At 43.5% G+C, this 19,232-nt stretch overlaps 1 protein-coding gene across 2 annotated transcripts in view; it reads left to right on the forward strand.

Annotated features, from left to right (window-relative positions):
• The first annotated feature begins 6,519 nt into the window (after positions 1-6,519).
• Positions 6,520-19,232, forward strand: part of SRXN1 (sulfiredoxin 1) — a 32,368-nt gene continuing 19,655 nt past the window's right edge. Inside the window, exons 1-2 of one of the 2 annotated variants that reach the window (XM_042464626.1) lie at positions 6,524-7,028; positions 14,308-16,120. In XM_042464626.1, coding sequence (XP_042320560.1) covers positions 6,810-7,028; positions 14,308-14,511 — 423 coding nt within the window. In that variant the 5' untranslated portion in view covers positions 6,524-6,809 and the 3' untranslated portion in view covers positions 14,512-16,120. Of the gene's footprint in view, positions 7,029-14,307; positions 16,121-19,232 lie in introns of those variants that run through there. The other variant, XM_042464627.1, reaches the window with a different exon arrangement.

Consider the following 19,232-nt stretch of genomic DNA (forward strand, 5'->3'; position numbering starts at 1 on the left):
ATACATCTCACCCAGAGGTCTCAGGACAGTGTAATATAAATAATGCAATCAATTTAAAACTGTTTAAAATTTTAAACTGGAAAACAAAACAAAAATGATTTTTAAAATTTATTAAACTATATAAAAAATTAGAGCAAGTCAGCTAAAACCACGTACATGTACCAACTGGATAAAACCATTAAACCTGAGGGCTTTCCTAAACGTTGCAACGTGGCAAACTGGTTTAAGTGTTGGACTATGACCAGGGCTTGATTCCCAGCTTTGCCATGAAACCCATTGGGTGACCTTGGGCAAGTTACACACTTTCAGCCTCAGAGGAAGGCAATGGCAACAACCTCTGAACAAATCTTGTCAAGAAAACCCCACGATAGGTTTGTCGTAGGATCACTATAAGTGCTCCTTCGCGTATTGAGATCCCATGGTTTTAAATGTCACCTCAGGCCCCTTGAAAGAGATGGAGTTCAGCTCCTCTGAAAATAAATTGCCAGAACAACCCCATGATAGGGTTGCCTTAGGGTTGCCATAAGTCAGAAATGACAGCACTTCATTGAAATGGCACTTTTGCATGATAACTCTATGACTCTTAAAAATGAAAAATCCTAAGAGGCGCAAAATTGTCCTTCAAACCACAGCACCTTAAAACCACACTCATTGTTTTTCTTGTTTTTAAAATGTTTGGAAGGCCTCAAGTGCAGATCCAAGAAATCATGACGAAAAGCCCTCCCAAAAGAATGGAACGAGTGAGTGCAATGGCAATAACAACTGGCAAAACTCAAAGAGCTAGTTATATTGTGAAAACGCCTGTTTCTTTAGACCTGTCTGGAAGAGCTATCATTTTCTTGGTTGTTGGTTTCTCCCCTGCTTTTTCCTCATTCCTACCCAACTCTTTTTCTCTATACTCTCACCTTCTCTCTTCAGTGGAATCAGCAAAGAAGGCTTTCACTCCGCCATGAACTCACAGCAAGAGAGAACCAGGGTTGTTGTCTGGCAACATTCCTTCCCAGAGAAGCAAATCTTCATACATTTCATTCTCACAAGCAAGAATGAATAATTTTTTATCATTTTTCTGCTCACTGCAAGAAAGTTATTGAAAACTGCATGGTTTTCAAAGATGATTCACAGCCTGGGACTTATTCTGTTTCCCCCCAAAATGCATGTGGATTTTGGAACAAATAAATAAATATATGTACATTATTATTATTATTATTCCCAGAAAACAAGTTTCCTGAGCAGAAAACTCCACATAAATGGTATTTTATGCTCCAAAAATGCTTTTTTTCTGTGAAGTAAACTTGCTTTCTGTGCAAAAAAAAGCCTTTTTCTTTTGGAAAAAGAATCCCACATGCATTAAAAAAAGAAAAAAAGAATAAAGCCCTCAACTGCCATGATTCTCATGCTTCCGATTCTCCTTCTCAGGGTTTCCCAATGTCCCCAAAACCTGTTGTTGTTGTTTTTCCCCAACCATTTTTCAACCAGAATTTTCTTTCCGTCTCTATCTTTAGCTGTTCCCACCAAACCATGGAAATGGTCCCCCAGTTGTGGGGCTTTGCAGTTCCTCAAAAGGGAAATAAATAGCACAATTTATGCTTGTTGAAGATTTTTCCTCAACCATAAAGTCAATAATACTCTATAGCTTTTGGTGTCACATTGATGCTTCTGGGTTTTCAGGAACAATTTTATCATCACACATTGGCACACACACAGATATTGTGGATTTTGACTCTCTCTCATGGGTCTTCCTCTGCTGATATCATTGTTAATCATTAATAGCGATCAAGACAACTTTAATGTGTAGCAGCGCTATGAATGAGAGGCCTCCAGGACATCCTGATATCACCTGGCCTGCTCAGGTCTTGCAAACTCAGGTCAGCTGCGGCTTCTTTGATTGACTCCATCCACCTGTAATGCAGTCTTCCTCTTTTCCTATTGCTTTCCACTTTGCCAAGCATGAATATCTTTTCTGAATCATATTGTCCCATGATATGGCCAAAATACGACAGCCTCAGTTTCGACATCTTGGCTCCTAGGGAAAAATTCAGGCTTGATTTGCTCCAGGAACTATTTATTTGTCTTTTTAGCAGTCCATGGTATCCCTAAAACTCTCCTCCAGCACTCCATTTCGATGTTTTTTTCCAGTTGGCTTTCTTCACTGTCCAGCTTTCACAATCATACATAGAAACCAGAAGTACAAAGGCATGGATCTGCTGGTATCATTTGGTTATGAAAAGATTTCCTTTCTCCTTCAGTGTTGGCAATGAGAGGCAGGAGGCTTCCTTCTGGAAACGATGTCTCCTTGGTTTCCTAGTTACTCCCCCGTTGTCTTTGCACTGAGAATGGTAACGGAAACCCAGCTTCTCTTCAGTGTTTATATAACTGTAAATATGAAATATGGCAGCAATAATTGTCTCTGCATGATAGAGCTTTTTTCACGCCAGATTTTGGGCTGGATATATTACAGGGAGGTACAGACCTTCTCCAAAATGAAACTACCTGCAGTATTGTAACACAATTCAGGGATAATAAAGGGCCTTTTTTCCGCTACACAGCTGTGTCACTTGTGTTTGAATGGGGCAGGGGAGTATGGGACAAGCTAAGACCTGAACATTTTGCAGTCAAAAGACCGACACAAGTCAACCCAAGGAGGCTTTCACATTAACATAGTTATACAGGTTAGGTCTCCCGTATGCAAAATCCAAAATATTCCAAAATCCAAAATTGTCCACATGGGTGGCTGAGACCATGAGTGACATTTTCTGATGGTTTAGCATACACAAACTTAATTTCATGCACAAAATTATTAAAAATATTGTGTATAAAATTACCTTCAGGCTATGTATACACAGTATGTACAAAACATAAACAAATTTCATGTTTAGACTCGAGTCTCATCTCCATCTCTCTCTTTATATATATATATATATATATATATACGCACAAGTATTCCAAAATTTGAAAATAATCCAGAATCCAAAACACTTCTAGTCCCAAGCATTCCAGATAAGAGAGACTCAACCTGTAACATGTTAACTGCCATATTTGCACCCAGGGGATGCTGGAGTTTGTAGTTTGCTGAGGTGCTAGAGCTCCCTGGCTGGGAATTCTAAAACTACAAATCCCAGGATTTCAGGAGATGTCACCATCACAGTTAAAGTGGAATCATCATCATATAACAGTGTAATGTAGTAAAGCCCCAAGGGGACAGGAGAACTGCTTATGACAATTCGGCCGTGACCAAGAGAACAGGTCTCCAACATTTTCTTCACTGTTCTTAAAAAGGAGCTAACATTGTCAAGTGAAAAACAGGACAGGACTCCTGTCCCTTTAACAGTTGTGCAACAGAGAAAATTTCTGCAGGTGTTGCTTGTCCATAAGTCCCACCTGCTGAAATTCTCTCTCCCATAACAACCATTAAAGGGACAGCAGCCCAGTCCTATTTTTCACTTGGCAACCCCGAAGACTGCAAAATCCTGCAGCCCTGATAAGTTGTACCTTTCCCCTTTTTGACAAACAAAACCCATGTCTCAATATTTTAATATTGAGTTGATATCAAAGGCCGACTAGCTGTGATGGAAAGCTGGTCCATGTAGTAACAGGTGAGTAATGTCTGTTAGCTTAAAGGCAAAATTCAATTTCATAGCAGTCCTCAAGAGTTGCATCCTTGGGTTGGGCAGAACAGAACTATAGGACCAAAAAGACTGGCACATTTTAGCTTTAAAAGCATTAGCAGTTAAATTCAAATTCACACTTTACTCCACACAACCCAAAACTGAAAGTCTGTGTTTCTCCAGTCCTCCTTCACCATCTTCCCAAAGCTGATGCCACTAAAAATGCTGCAGCTAGGCAAAGGATGAGGAGGAAAATAGGGTTGGGTAGGTGATGGAAGATTTTGTCAAAGGAGTTTCTTTGTCAGAGGTTTTGTCAGCTGAGGCCTGCCTGTACATGTTGGTCCTCCGCAGCCATGGATTTTGCATCCATGGATTCACCAACGATGGCTTGAATATATATATATATACACACACATACATACAGTTGGCCCTCCATTTTTGCGGGGGATCTGTTCCAGACCTCCCTGCAAAAATGGAGGCTCACACATATTCATGCCCCATAATGGGACTTGAGAATCCACAGGTTTTGGTATCCATGGGTGAATCCTGGAATCAAACCCCAGCAGATACCAAGGGCCCAGTGTATAGCGGTCGCTCTTGCTCCCCTCCTCTGCACTTGAACTGGTATTTGCAACTGTGCCCAGCCCTATAGACCTTAAAAGGCAACAGATCCTGTCTGATCTTGGAAACTTAGCAGGGTCAGCCCCAGTTAGTACTTGGATAGGAGACTGCTGTGGGCCATATTTCAGAGAAAGGAACTGGCAAAACCACCTCTGAGCATTCCTTGCCTAACAAAACCCTGTGAAATTCATGGAGTCGCCATAAATCAACAGGTGACTTGAAGGCACATCATATATCCAGTGGTGCACTAGTTCTGAAGATGAGCATTTCATTTAGCTATTGATGCAAGATTGAACATGAAGTTTCAATAGCCACCAATACATCCAAGCCCTCCATCTAAGAACGTACACAGTCATTATAAGAAGTTATGTGATATTCGCTGGAAGATATTTTGAAGCCTAAGCTGCTGCAATATTTAGCTGTAGCTCTCGAATAACAGTGAAAAACTTTAGATGAATAACGTTCTGATTAGCAATAATTCTCTGTGGAAAAGGAAAGAAAACTGGAAGAGTCTGATCTTACGAAAGGGGCTGGCTATGTTTGCTTAACCTCGATCTTGTTGGTTGCAAAAGTGGGCAGTTAGAATGTGACATTTGCCTACTTAATGCTTTTAAAATTAAAATAGCAAAGCATATACAAACAGTGGCGGAAGGGAAATATTAAGAAACCTTAAACCTCATAGATGGGGGGAAAAGCGCATTGGAAAAAAATAAAATGCAGTTATGGGGTAAGGGGAGGAATTTTTATGACCCAGGATTGGTGGCCGTAATCTCAAGGTCCAGCTACACTGTTGAAATAAAGCAGTTTGACACCACTTTAACTGCCAAGGTTCCATCCTACAGAATTCTTGGATTTGTAGTTTTGTGACCATCAGCATTCATTGGCAGAGAAGGGTAAAGACCTTGTAAAACTACAAATCCCGGAATCTCCTAGGATGGAGCTACAGCACTTAAAGTGGTGTCAAACTGCTTGTGTAGAGTGTGCAGGACCTTTAAGGACTGTGATTTCAGTGTGACTCTGGAGACCAGAGTTCAAATCTTGGCTTGACCATGGAAACCTACTGGGTGACCTTGGGCAAGTCACACTCTCTCAGCTTCAGAGGAAGGGAAAGGCAATGCCCCTCTGAATAAATTTCACCAAGAAAACCCCATGACAGATCACCTTAGGGTCTCCAAAAGTCAGAAATTACTTGAAGGCACATCGCCACCACCACGATGAGGCACCAGAGCTCTTTGACAGAAAAGCCTGAATACCTCAACAAACTACAAATCACAGGGTTCCACAGGATGGTTAAAGTGGTATTAAACTGCTTTCATTCTGCACTGTGGACCCATCCAAGGTGGAATCATAGTGTTGTAACTCTGCAGTTCCGTTTTCACATGCCAGGAATACAGTCATGGAGGGAGAAAAGATGTGGCTGCTTCCACACTGCAGAAATAATGCAATTTGACACTGCTTTAACTGTCATGGCTTTATCTTGTGATTTGTAGTTTTTGTCCTTCTCTGTCAGAGAAAGCTAGTTTGCTGTGGTCCCAGGGCTCTCTGCCAGAGATGACTCAATCTCTCACAAAGCTACAAGTCCCAGGATTCCCTAGCATGGAGCCAGGGCAGATACAGTGGTGTCAAAGTGCATCAGTTCTGCAGTGGATGCAGAGCCTCAGGCTGCTGCCACACTGCAGAATCAATACAGTTTGACACCACTTTAACTGTCCTATGGAATTCTGGGATCAGTACTTTATCGTGCCTTCAGATCTCTGTTCCAGAGAAGGCTCAATCTCTCACAAAGCTACAAATCCCAGGACTCTCTAGCACAGAGCCAGGGCAGATACAGTGGTGTCAAAGTGCATTAGTTCTGCAGGGCAGAGATGCAGCCTGAGGCTGCTGCCATACTGCAAAAGCAATGCAATTTAACTGTCATGGTTTCATGCTATGAAATCCTGGGATCTGTAGTTTGCTGAGACCCCAGAGCTCTCTGCCAGAGATGGCTCACTCTCTCACAATAAGCTACAAATCCCAGAAATCCATAGCACTGAGGCAGGGCAGATACAGTGGTGTCAAAGTGCATCATTTCTGCATGCTTCCAGACTGAGAAGCAATGCAATGTTGACACTGCTTGAACTGTCCTGGCTCCATGCTAAGGAATCCTGGGAGGTGTAGTTTGTTAGCTTGGCTTCTTCCCCACGCCTTTTGGCCTAGCTTTTCCTGCTGACTCGGAGTGATTCAGCAAGAAGAGGTGGAGATGGAAAAAAGCCAAGGCCAGCCCAGGAAAGGCCATTTTTGCACATGAGTGCTTGCAGTTGTGCAACTCCGGCTCCTTCCATTCCTTTGCATGGGGGGAAAGGTTCATTTTAGAATCCTAAGGGTCTTGCCTTTGCCTCTTTAAGGGGTCCTTTGCTTCTCTGCAACCCAAGGCACTCATCTTGGGGGTCCCTGGAGCTCAAGCAAGAGGAGAAAGCCCCTTGGAAAGGCTTCAGTCCTGTCCTTCTTTTCCTCTGACTCTCCTTGCATCCCTAGCATGGGAGGATCTGGTGCCAGGCTGAATGTGCTTGGCTTAATATACATGTGGATGCAGCCAAGGAGGGCATGTGGGGCAGAGTGAGAAGTGGATGGTGGCGGATTTGTGCAGAGAGACAGAGGCTGTCATCTGAGAAGGTTGCCATGGAAGAGGATGGAGGCATCAGACCCAGCATCCACTCTGCCAATGTCTCCATGGTCCATGAGGTGCCCTTAAAAGTCATCATCAGACCCATCCCTCCAGTCCTGGACCAGGAGAAGGTGGAGAGCCTGATGGGCACCATCCAGGTACAGTTTGTTTTTAATATATATATATGTTTTAAAATACACAAAACACACATACAAACACGATATTACAACAGCAACAACGACAACAAAAGTAAAATAGAAAGATAACATAAAAAGTATGTGACTTCCAATTGAGTGATTGCTTGATGGGGGTTTTCTTCTCTTGTCTTGCTGAATCAGGTCTCAAGCCAAATAATATTAACGCTTCAGAGGTGATCACACTGGGGCTGATTTCGGCATTAAAGAGAGATTAAAGCGCATATCAAGCCCCTGCAAATGAAGCAGAAATGACTGGTGATTGTGTGAATGATGATCACACGCAATGGCGCAAATAAAGTGATATCAGTAATGCATTGTCGTCGCTGAAATCCTGAAAGGAAAAAAATGTGTATTAATGCATCTTTGTGACCACTTTAATGGTGGGTTTTGTGCAACATCATGTGAAATCAATACGCACAATGTTGTGAATTTTATGGGATATTCATGGGATAAGTGCCCGATCTCCTTTGTGTGATAAACTCCAAAGGTTATAAATTGTTATTGTTAGTATAAACACCATCCAGGTAGAGTTTGGCCCACTTCTTTTGAGGTTGCCACATTTACAACTGGAGAGGGCACCTCTGCCTTTCCTGGGAATTTGGAAAGAAGAAGAAATTTCATCAGGGGCTACTTCTTATAGATACACACACACACACACACACACACACACACACACACTTCTTATAGGGTTATACAAGAGGCTTTTTTTAAAAAAGTTTTAAATTTTAACAATGTAATGTTTTTAATCTTTTAAATTTGTTTAATGGTTTTTTAAAACGTTATATTTTTCAATCTGTTTTATACTTAGACTGTTTTAAATTTTGTTATCTGCTTTGAGTCCCTATACCAGGAGGAAGGCTGGATATAAATTATTATTATTATTATTATTATTATTATTATTATTATTATTATTATTATTATTGCATGGCTGTTCTTGCATGGTCCAAAACACACTGCAGAATAATCCAGTCTGAGACGGCTTTAACTGCCCTGGCTTGTAGTTTTGTGAGACATTTAGCCTTTTCTGTCAGATAGTCCTAGGGCCACAATCAAACTAAGGCCTGTTACAAATGGGCCTAAAAGTGTGCGCTCCGCGCGTGCTAGGGTTAGAAAGGGGCATCCTTTCCGGATGCCCCCAACCCTACCATGCGTGGAGCATGCACAAAATGGCGGCGGGCCGCCACCATTACAACGTCATGACCGCCCCGCCTCTATACAGGGCGGTGCAGACGTGACATCGTCAAGCCGCGCCAGGGTGCATAGTACGCCCCTTCCCCGGTCGCAAAAAGAGCACTGAAACGGAGCTCCTTTTGCCATTTGCGTCGCTGGGCGCAGCCTTCAGACGGCTGCGCCCAGCGATGCAGAGGAGAAAGGGGCCAAGTGGCCCCTTTCTCCTCCTCCCCGCCGCCGTGGGGTGTCCTTGGGGCTTGAAGCCCCAAGGACACCCCTTTCCAGGCTGCAGGGAAGGGGCCTTTTGCCGCTTCCCCGCAGCCTGGAAAGCGGGGGATCGGGGCCTCAGCGGCTGCCGCTCTGACCACTGAGGCCCTGATCCGGCGAGGAAAGGGGTGGGTACAGGCCACCACTTTTTGGCGGTCTGTAACCCACCTAAGTTCCCAGGATTCCCTAGCACTGAGCCAGAGCTGTTAAAGTGGTCTCAAACTGGATTATTTCAGCAGTGTGTTCTGGACCTCAGACTGCGACTCTGGAGACTAGGGTTTGAATCCCTGCTCAGCCATGGAAACCCACTGAGGGACTTTGGGTGAGTCACACTCTCTCAGCCTAAAGAGGAAAGCAAAGGACTACCACCACCCCCAAAACACATCTTGCATAGAAAATCCTATGATAGGGTCACCTTATGTGTGTGTGTTGGGTTCCTTCAAGTCCTTTCCAACTTATGGGGACCCTAAGATGACCCTAGCATGGGGTTCTTTGGACAAGAGTTGTTCAGAGGAGGTGTGCCATTGCCTTTCCCTGTAAGAGTGACTTGCCCAGGATCAGCCAATGGGGTTTTTCCCCTGGCAGAACCAGAATTCAAACCCTGGTCCCCAGAGTCATAGGACAGTATCACACTGCACCGTTTTAGTGCTGTTGTTCCACTTTAACTGCTATGAATTGAGAAATTAGGGTTGCCAGGGACCCTTATTATTTTTGAAACAGTAAGACTGAAAAGACAAAAAAGCAAAAAGTAATATAAAAAATCTTTTATCTATTTTTGTTAAAAGTAGCAATGTGTACAGCAAAGTATCCATAACAAATACAGATAGAAAATGAACAAGAGCAACAATGGCAAGCAAAACAATAAAAAATGGGAAATACATATTCCAACAGTGATTAAAAAATGCCTCTTATCTGGGGATGGAACCCTTGTCCCTTAAAGGACTGGCTGTTCTTGCTCTTTGCCTTCAAGTTGTTTCTGACCTGTCACCAGGTTTTCTTGGCAAGATTTACTCAGAGGAGGTTTGCCTTTAACTTTGAGACCAAAAGTGTGACTTGCCAAAGGTCACCCTGTGAGTTTCCACGGTCCAACAAGGATTCGAACCCCAGTTTCTTAGTCCAGTAGTCCCACTTGTTTTCTTAATGATCCACAGTAAGCCTGCCTTTGCACTTTGACTCTTCTTAGTAATTGTTCCATGTCTCTGTTGTTTTCTGCTAGTATGAAGGAGACAAAGGAGTTTATCACACTGGGGCTAATTTCGGTATTAAAGAGAGATTAAGGCACATTTGAAGCATCCCGAAAATAAAGCGAAAATGGCGAGTAATTGCACGAATGATTATCGCATGCAGTTGCGCAAATAAAGTAATATTGGAAATGTGTTGTCACTGAAATCCCAAAAGTAAGAAGATGTGTGTTAATTCTTCTTGGTGACCACTTAAATGGCAGGTTTTGTGCAAAGTTGTGTGAAATCGTAATTACGCTATTTTTCTGGGATATTCACAGGATAAATTCCTTTGGGTGATAAACTCCAATGGTTATAAACTGTTATTGTTAGTATTAGTATCCTCCATTTCCCTCATAGATGGACTTTGGGTGGCTTACAATTTGAAAACAAGGACAATACAGCTAAAAACATATAAAAGGGAGCATTAAAATAGGATTAAACTATTCACAATACAGGATTGAAAGAATATAAACACGCCAAAAAAAAAAAAGATTAAAAGCTATTAAAAACAGTTCAGTTTAAACAAATATAGTACTCCCATAAAAGCATGTTCTTTTTAAACTGTTTCAAAAAGCTGTTCAGGATAACAAGGTCTTTGTTGCCAACAGAAGGGCAGGAATGATGGGGCCATTTTGGCCTTCCTGGGAAGGGAATTTCAGAACATGGGGCAGCCACCAAAAAGGCCCTGTCTCAGGTCCTCCTCAACCGTAATTGTGAAGGTGGTGGGATCAAGAAAAGGGCCTCATGTGAAGACCTCAGAGTTTAGGTAGGCTCATATAGGGAGATATGGTCTACCAGCTAGCCTAGATCTAAGGCATATAGTAAATAAACAGATTATTAGGTTTTTGTGGGTTTTTCGGTTTATGTAGCCATGTTCTAGAAGAGAACTCTTCTAGCAAATGGCCCCATAGCCCGAAAAACCAACAAAAAACTATGGATGCCATCCATGAAAGCCTTTGACTTCATAACAGATTAATTTTTAAGGAAGAACAGCAAGAAATACGAAACAGAATTTTGAATTTTTAACAAGGCCAAGGAGGCAGATGCATGCAAAGAATCATGCACCCCACACATGGCTGACCGAGAGAGCTTTTGCAAGTCCCTTTAAAACTCCATCATCACATTTCTTTTTTATATATTATTAGTTTTATTAGTGTTCCTAACAACATAAACTATGTTGCTGGAAACATCTTCCAAATATAATAATAATAGCGGCCCCGTGGATGTGGAATAGTCTTCCCGAGGAGTGGTCAAGCATTTGTCCATTCATGCCAGGGCTTAGAGATGCAGAAGAACCAGTTTTCTTTGGGCTCATTCACACTACCAAAAAAAATCGGTTCTGAAACCAATTCAAATACGTGAAGTTCCTACTCACCCCGAATCTCACACAAGCGAATCCGAGGCTTGCACACCCGTTCCGTGGTGAATGGCCCCTAGCGCGGGTCTTTTGAAATCGGCGCAAATACCATTTCTTTTTAAAAACCCCGGGTCCTGGGAATGAGAACTTTGGCCTCGATCACGATCGAGGCAAATTGAGGGAGGGATTTAGGTCAGAGGGTGGGCAAAGGGCAAGGCATTTCCTCCCCTCATCGGAGGGGAGGGGAAAGAGCACCTGGGCAGAAGGGCTGCTGCGGGCAAGGAGCAGGCAGGGCTCTCTGCGCGCCGGAGGAAGGGGATGCTCTCCTCCTCCTCCCCTCTTCCCTCCTCCTGCTCTCCCTGCTGGCCCGGCTCCCTCTGGGGCCATTCAAGGCCGCCTCTCTTGCTGGGGGACTTGGCCAACCCCAGGAGGGCACATTGCATGCCCACGGAGGCAGCCACTTCCAGCCTGGAGCCTGGCACCCAGAGAGGGGCTCCCCTGAGAGCCAGCCTGCAGCCAGGGGATGGCGGGAGGAGGAGGAGAGGGTCGCTGGCCAGGCATCAGCAGGCCTCCAGCAGCTGAAGCAGGGAGAGAGATTCCTCTCTCTCTCTCTCTCTCTCCTCTCGTCTCTTCTCTTTTGTGTGTGTGTGTGTGTGTGTGTGGTCAGAGGGAAAGGGGGGGTGTCTACTTCCCGCTCCCGCAGCCTCCCCATTGCTCTTCTCCCCTCACGATCCCAAGGCTGGAAGGGATCCCCAAGGGACATCCATCCCACCCCCAATCAAAGCAACAACCCCCCCCTTTTCAAGCAGCCTCTTTTTGACCATTTATGCGCATTTTTGGGGGGTGACATGTCTCGTGTGCTTGCTTGTGCTTTATTTCCTCTGCTCCTGGATTATTAATATTATATATTATTATGTTTATGTGAACTGTTATAATGCGGATGCTACAGTCAGAATGCCTGCACTGCATTTCCCCTTTATTCCCAAGTGATTCCAGGGGTTAGAGCAGTCCCCCCCCTCATCAGAGGGGAGAGAGAGAGGAAAGAGCCCAAAGGGTGGATGCTAAGGGTGACAGGTGGCAAAAGGGGAGGCTGGGCTGCATAGGGCTGGGATGGGGGGGAGATGGAGAAGTGATGGAGGAGGAGAAGGAGGAAGAGGAAGAGGAGAATTGCCAAGGCGTGGGATGGAGGGAAATTGATGCAGCAGAAGCATGTTAAGCGCATTTTTTGACCATTTATGTGCGCATTTTTGGGGGTGACATGTCTTGCTTGCTTGTGCTTTTATTTCCCTCTTGCTCCTGGATTATTGTTATTATTATTATATCATTGCGCGCATTTCCCATTTATGTATTCCCAATTGATTCCATTGGTCACTCTCTCTCAGCCTCAGTGAAGGCAATGGCAAAGTGTAAGCAGGAGGAAAGGGTCAGTTCACAGAGGGGGAAGCTACAATGTTGCAAAAGACCTCACTTACAATCAGTGTTACATTTTTAAACCATTTTTTGGAGCAAAGGGAAAGCTACAAATGTGGCTTTTAAAAGCAAAAAAAATGCATGACAATTCCATCCTTCCTGGGACGGGGCAGATCTGACCCAAATGCCCACAGGTTTATAAAAAAATTAACCCTGTGCCTGGCTCTTTAAAAAAAGGGAGGAGGGGGAGGACACTTTCTGAGGCCCTGCAAAACGTCACCATGACAATCGCTTGATTGACAGCGGCCACCTCGCCGGCAGACACAGAATGCATTCGATTTCAAACAGAATGCATTCGATTTCAAATTTGTAGTGGGCACTGCTAACGGAGCGATTCCGGGGGAGGGGCATCCGGATCATCCCAGTTCCCTCCACGTCTTTTAGGCCAGTATGAATGGGGCCAGTACTAGTTTAACAATATTTTGTACTGGGCAAAAATCATGATTTGCCTGGGAACTTCATAGTACAGCAGGGCTGACTTTGGGCTTATGGAATCACCTTAAGTTTGTTTTGTTTTTTAACTTGGATTTTGGATCCTGTTTTAAGAGATACCTTCTTTGAGTTAATGAATGTTGAGCCCAAGAATTTGCTTTCATAGAATCATAGAGTTGGAAGAGACTGCAAGGCCATCCAGTCCAGCCTCATTCTGCCATGCAGGAACTCACAATCAAAGCACTCCCCATAGATGCCCATCCAGCCTCTGCTTAAAGACCTCCAAAGAAGGAAACTCCACCACATTCCAAGGAAGGAGTGTGTTCCACTGTCAAACAGCCCTGACTGTCAGGAAGTTCCTCCTAATATTGAGCTGGAATCTCTTTTCCCGTAGCTTTCATCCACTGCTCCAGGTCCTAGTGTCTGGAGCAGCAGAAAACAAACTTGTTCCATCTTCAATATGACATCCCTTCAAATATTTAAACAGGGCTATCATATCACCTCTTAACCTTCTCTTCTCCATGCTAAACATCCCCAGCTCCCTAAGTCGTTCCTTATAGGACATGGTTTCCAGACCCTTCACCATTTTAGTTGCCCTCCTTTGGACACGCTCCAATTTCTCAACATCCTTTTTGAATTGTGGTGCCCTGAACTGGACACAGCATTCCAGGTGGGGCCTGACCAGAGCAGAATAGAGTGGCACTATTACTTCCCTTGATCTAGACACTATACTTCTACTGATGGAGCCTAAAATTGCATTGGCCTTTTAAACTGCTGCATCACACTGTTGACTCATGTTCAACTTGTGGTCTACTAAGACTCCTAGATCCTTTTTACATGTAGTCATGTTAAGCCAGGTGTCCCCCAACCTGTATCTATGCCTTTCATTTTTCCGCCCTAAGTGCAGTACCATACATTTCTCCGTGCTGAAATTTATTTTGTCAACTTTAGCCCAGCTTTCTAATCTATTCAGGTCATCTTGAATTTTGCTCCTCTCCTCTGGGATATTAGCTACCCTCTGGGGTATTAGTGTCATCTGCAAATTTGATAAGCATTCCCTTTATCCTTTCATCCAAGTCATTGATAAAGATGTTGAATAGCACTGGCCCCAGGACAGAACCCTGTGGCACCACACTTGTGACTTCTCTCCAGGATGAAGAGAATGGCTATATACAATAGCCTTGGGAACCACTAGGCATATAGAAAGGGAAGGAAATTGCTCATTGAAACAGATTCATCTAGGCTTTGGTGACATGGAAAACTAAATCTGCAATCTTTTTATCCTCCTCCTCCCATTTCTTTTATTCCTTCCCATTTCTAGAAAGAACCTGATCAGGTGCCCCCAATAGATGTCCTCTGGATCAAGGGCCGTGAAGGGGGTGATTATTTCTACTCCTTCGGAGGGTGTCATCGTTACGCCGCATACAAGCGCTTGAACAAGGAGACCATCCCAGCGAAAATCATACGATCTACCATCAGTGACTTGCGCACTTACCTAGGATCCTCCCTGCCTGATCTGCGATAGGTGGGATGTTCTTAGGGCCCACCTGCTGACCATTGGTGGTGAGAATGCAGCCTTGATCCAGATGGACACCTTGCCTTTATTTGGAGGCTGATGGCTCTTCTTTTCTGGACCTTCCATGATGAGGACTCAAGTTGCTGAATATTTATCTGTTGTATCTCTCCTGTCCATGGAGGTTCTCCATCCCAGCTACTTCTGTCATGGGCTGCTTGGGAGAAGAAAGCAGTAGTCCTGGATGTAGGGAACACCAGACACCCAACCATTGTCTTTTGCCCTCTGATTTGCTCATGGATTGAGAGCTGGCATTGGGAGACAAAGGGATAGCTTAGAGCCTTAGAACAATACATTTGCCAGCAGTTATAATGTTCATTGTGGGCCAGCACAGTGTAGTAAAGTACTGGGTTAGGACTCTAGGAAATCAAGGTTTGAATCTCCACTCAGACACAGAAAGCCCTGGGTGCCCTTGGGCCGGTCACATTCTCTCAGCCTAAGAGGGAGGCAATGATAAACCTCCGGTGAGGAAATCTAACAGGAAAATCTTAGAATAGGGCTGCCATTCATTGGAGTTGACTTGAAGGCATGTAACCATGAAGCCACTGTGATATGGTGGTTTGGGTGTTGGATTAGGACTTTGGAGGCCAGGATTTGAATCCCTGCTCAGCTAAGGAAAGCTGCAGAAGAAATGTGGGAAGATGGAAGATGAGGGTGGCATACCTTGGATATTATCCACACTTCAGGTGCTCTCTTGTAAACCTAAGAACAGAAGGGAAGATGCTGGTTTTCCACCCTTGCTTCTTGTTCTCCTCATGACAGCCTTTTTTCTGGGTCTGTAGAGACTTCCAAGTCAGTGTGGTGTAGAGGTTTAAGCACTGAACCACAACTCTAGAGATCAGGGTTCAAGTCCCTACTTCACCATGGAAAAGTCACATTCTCTCAACCTCAGTGAAAGGCATCTGTACATCTCAATCCCCCATAGAGAACAGTATAGGATGTTTTCTGTTTCATCCAGATGCCCATAGCCCTGTGTGATAATCCCACCTACCTCTTTGTCCTGTAGTAGTTCTGAGTCTTATAAATGGCAGAAGGTTAACACTACAGCTGAGGAGGTAAATTCTGCAAAATCTCCTTGGTTGTGGCCACAGTGCTCTGTCTCCAAGGAGATGTATCAGTGGCGGAGCTCTGGTTCTGCAACAGTACCATTCCCAGAATTCCATAGCACTCAGCCATGGCAGTTAAAGTGGTGTCCAACCAGATTATTTTTGCAGTGTGGATGCAGCCAGACAACAGATTTCTAATAAACTGTCTGGTGGCTGTAACTGCAAAGAGCTCCAGTTTATCTCAGGTCACTTTTGTAATCTTTTGTAATCTTTTATACTATAAAGGCTATTTTAATTAACTTTGTTTTATTTTTACTTTGATTGTTTTGTCAAAGAATCATAAAACTGCACAAAACTATATGTGTGTGTGTGTGTGTGTGTGTGTGTGTGTCTATATATATATATATGTATATCATGCTGCAGTGTTTATTCCATTAGAATGTTCTTTGCTGCCTTATGAATCTTCAGCTGTGAAATGGAACGGGAGGAAAATAATAAACTAATAAAATATTCAATCCTCAGTTAACGTTGCTCATTATTGAGTTAGGCAAACAAAGAAATGGAGAAGGAGGCAGAAGGCTGTTGGTTTCCTCCCTACTTATATTAATAGTTTCCATAGGTTTTAACCCAAAAGTCAGAATGTATGATTGTCTGTTGGACTGCACATCCCATCAACCCTGGTCAGCATACTGAATGGTGTGGGATCATAGGGCTTGTAATCCAGGAATTTATGGAAGGCCACACATTTCCCATCTCTCCTGACAGATCTGATGAAGTGGAATGAAGTCCAGGGAAATATATTAAAATTAGGGGCCATTCAGACTACCTTTTACCCTGGTTTGGAAACTGGATTAAAAGTGGAAAGTTTATATTGGCGCCAGTCTTTTTACACTCGAATTTGAGCTTTGCACATGTTCAGGGGCAAATCCCCCTTGGCACAGGTCTTTTGAAAGTGGATCTTTTGAGAAAAACCGGGTGCCAGCAAATGTGAACTTGGCCCCGGTCATGATCGGGTCAATTTCAGGGGAAGGGTTTAGGTCAGAGGAGGGCAGAGGGCGAACATGCCTCCCTCTTGCAGGCAGCTTTCTCTCTCTCTTTATTTTTGACAGACTATGCAAATGCTTGTTCTACAGGTTGATAGAATGCGTCTTCTTGTGCTACATTTCCCTTTTGTTTCCTTGCTGCCGGCACCTCACTTTGCAAGTGGCATTTTTAAAAATTATTGTGTGTGTGTGTGTGTGTGTGTGTGTGTGTGTGTGACAGAATATGCAAATGTGTTTCCTTTTAAATTTGGCAAATTATGTGTGAATACTTTTGTTACATATATATATGTGTATGTAAGGCATTCTGGGGTGGCAATTGGAGGGAAAGCAAAGAGGATGCAGAGATGGCATTCTAAGGTGAGGTATTACTATTATCATTGTTGTTGTTGTTGTGATGGGAAGAGGATGGCATGCGGGGAGGCAAGGGCTTCGGAGGTGGCATTGGGCTTGAAGGGGAAGGGAAGGGAAGAGGTTCCAAAGAGGAGGAAATACTGGGCTGGAAGCAAAGGGGAGACTGGAAGGCTGTGGAAACCCATGACTTTTGGGGAGTCACACTCTCTCAGCCTCAGGGGAAAGGCAATGGCAAATCTCCTCGGAACCAATCTTGCCAAGAAAACTCCAGGATGGGGTTGTTTTAGGGTTGCCATAATTTGTAATGACCCAAATACACAACACACACACACACACACACACACGGAGGTTTTTAAATTTGACAAGTTGACAGAATATGCGCACACTGCCACCAGTATTTTTTTAAAACGGAGGGGGGAAAGAATCATTGGTTGGTTGGCTAATGATTGTAGGATATGTCACCTTTGACGAAAGCGGAAGTGAATTTGACTGACAACAAAGGAGGCTCCATTTTAATCTTCTATAGGGAGGCAACGGATTACAGTGGTACCTCGGGATACGAAATACCCAGGTTACGAAATTTTCGGGATACGAAAAAATCCCATAGGAAATCATTGTTCCGGGTTACGAATGTTTTTTCGGGATACGAAGAAAATTTTTGGTGCTTTTTTCGGCTTTTTCGCACGAAACGCGGCTTTTCCCCATTAGCGCCTATGGCAATTCGGCTTACGAAGGCTTTTCGGGTTACGAAAGCGGCCGCGGAACGAATTAATTTCGTAACCCGAGGCACCACTGTATTGTTAAAGCTAGGGAGACACTGGCCCAACTCTTATTTTCTTGAGCTATAAATTAATATGAGAATCTTATATACGTCGACCTCACATATAAGTCAAGGGCAGGTTTTGGGAACAAAATTATGGATTTTGATATGACCCGTGAATAAGTTGAGAGTAAAATTTAGGGATATGTAACAAAGACTCTCAAGGATGAAGCAAAGGAAAAGAATGCCAAAGAATTTACAAAATTCTGGTAGGCATAATCAATAAATCCACTGAAGGCTGTATGGATGAGAGAATCAAGGAGGCGTCAGTGCTTCCAGGACAGATCAACTCTTGCCTTTCGCCCGGGGATGGTTCCTTTTTGTGTAAGAGTTTCATTGGCCCATGGATAAGCCGACTCAAGTTTTTGGGGATCCATTTTTAATTTAAATTTCTTGACTTATACATGAGTATATACAGGAATACCAGCCTATCTAGATGAAAGCATCAGCTGCATTTAACGAAAACGCCAGCAGATGGCAACGTTTTTCTACCAAAGCACAAGAACATCCAGAATCCTCAAAACAATGATACCTTTATTGGTCCAACCACAATGCCCAAATTACATGATGCAAGCTTTCAGAGCTTCACGGGCTTCTTTATCAGGCAAAGGTGTTAAAAACCCATACAGGAGAAAGACAAATATGACAGTGTTAGAGTCACAGGCCTACGTTTTGTCCAGATGTTCTCAGTTAAAATGATATGGAGAGATACCCATGTAGGCAGAGTCCATTCCTTCTGGCCATATGGATTCTGGGAGGCAAAGAGTCTTAAAAGCCCTGGAAATAAAATTTAAATTCCATTAGCAACACAAAAAGATGCTTTCTTTAAGATCCAGACTACTTCTGTCTCAACTGAAGTACCAGAAATCCTAAATTCACTCCTCATATCCTGTGAAATGAGTCCCTGGCAGACGCTCAGCATGATGTAGAGAGTTTGCTGACATCTTCCTTGCGGTCTTTTCTGCAGGTAAATGAAGATCCTTGTATTCCTTTTATGTGCTGGCTTTTTACTTGTTATTGGTTTTTTTATAGTCTTGTGTTTATAACTGACTTTAAATTTTTTGGTTATTTAGTTGCTTTTTAACTTTTGCATGCTGTGAATTTTAAACTATGGCTTCATCTGCACTGCAGTAATAATGCAGTTTGATACAACTTTCAACTGCCATGACCCAGTGCTATGGAATTCTGTGAACTGTAGTCTTGTGAGATATTGCCATAGCAAACTCCAAATCCCAGGATTCCATAGCATTGAGCTATGGCAGTTAAGGAGGTGTCAAACTGCATTATTTCTGCAGTGCAGATGGAGCCTGAGTCTGTTTTAACTGTAGTAAGCCACCTTAAGTCCCAAATAGTGGGAAAAGCAGATGATGATGATGATGATGATGATGATGATGATGATGATGATGATGATGA

Source organism: Sceloporus undulatus, chromosome 4 (assembly GCF_019175285.1).
Source record: "Sceloporus undulatus isolate JIND9_A2432 ecotype Alabama chromosome 4, SceUnd_v1.1, whole genome shotgun sequence".
In the NCBI taxonomy this organism is placed as follows: domain Eukaryota; kingdom Metazoa; phylum Chordata; class Lepidosauria; order Squamata; family Phrynosomatidae; genus Sceloporus; species Sceloporus undulatus.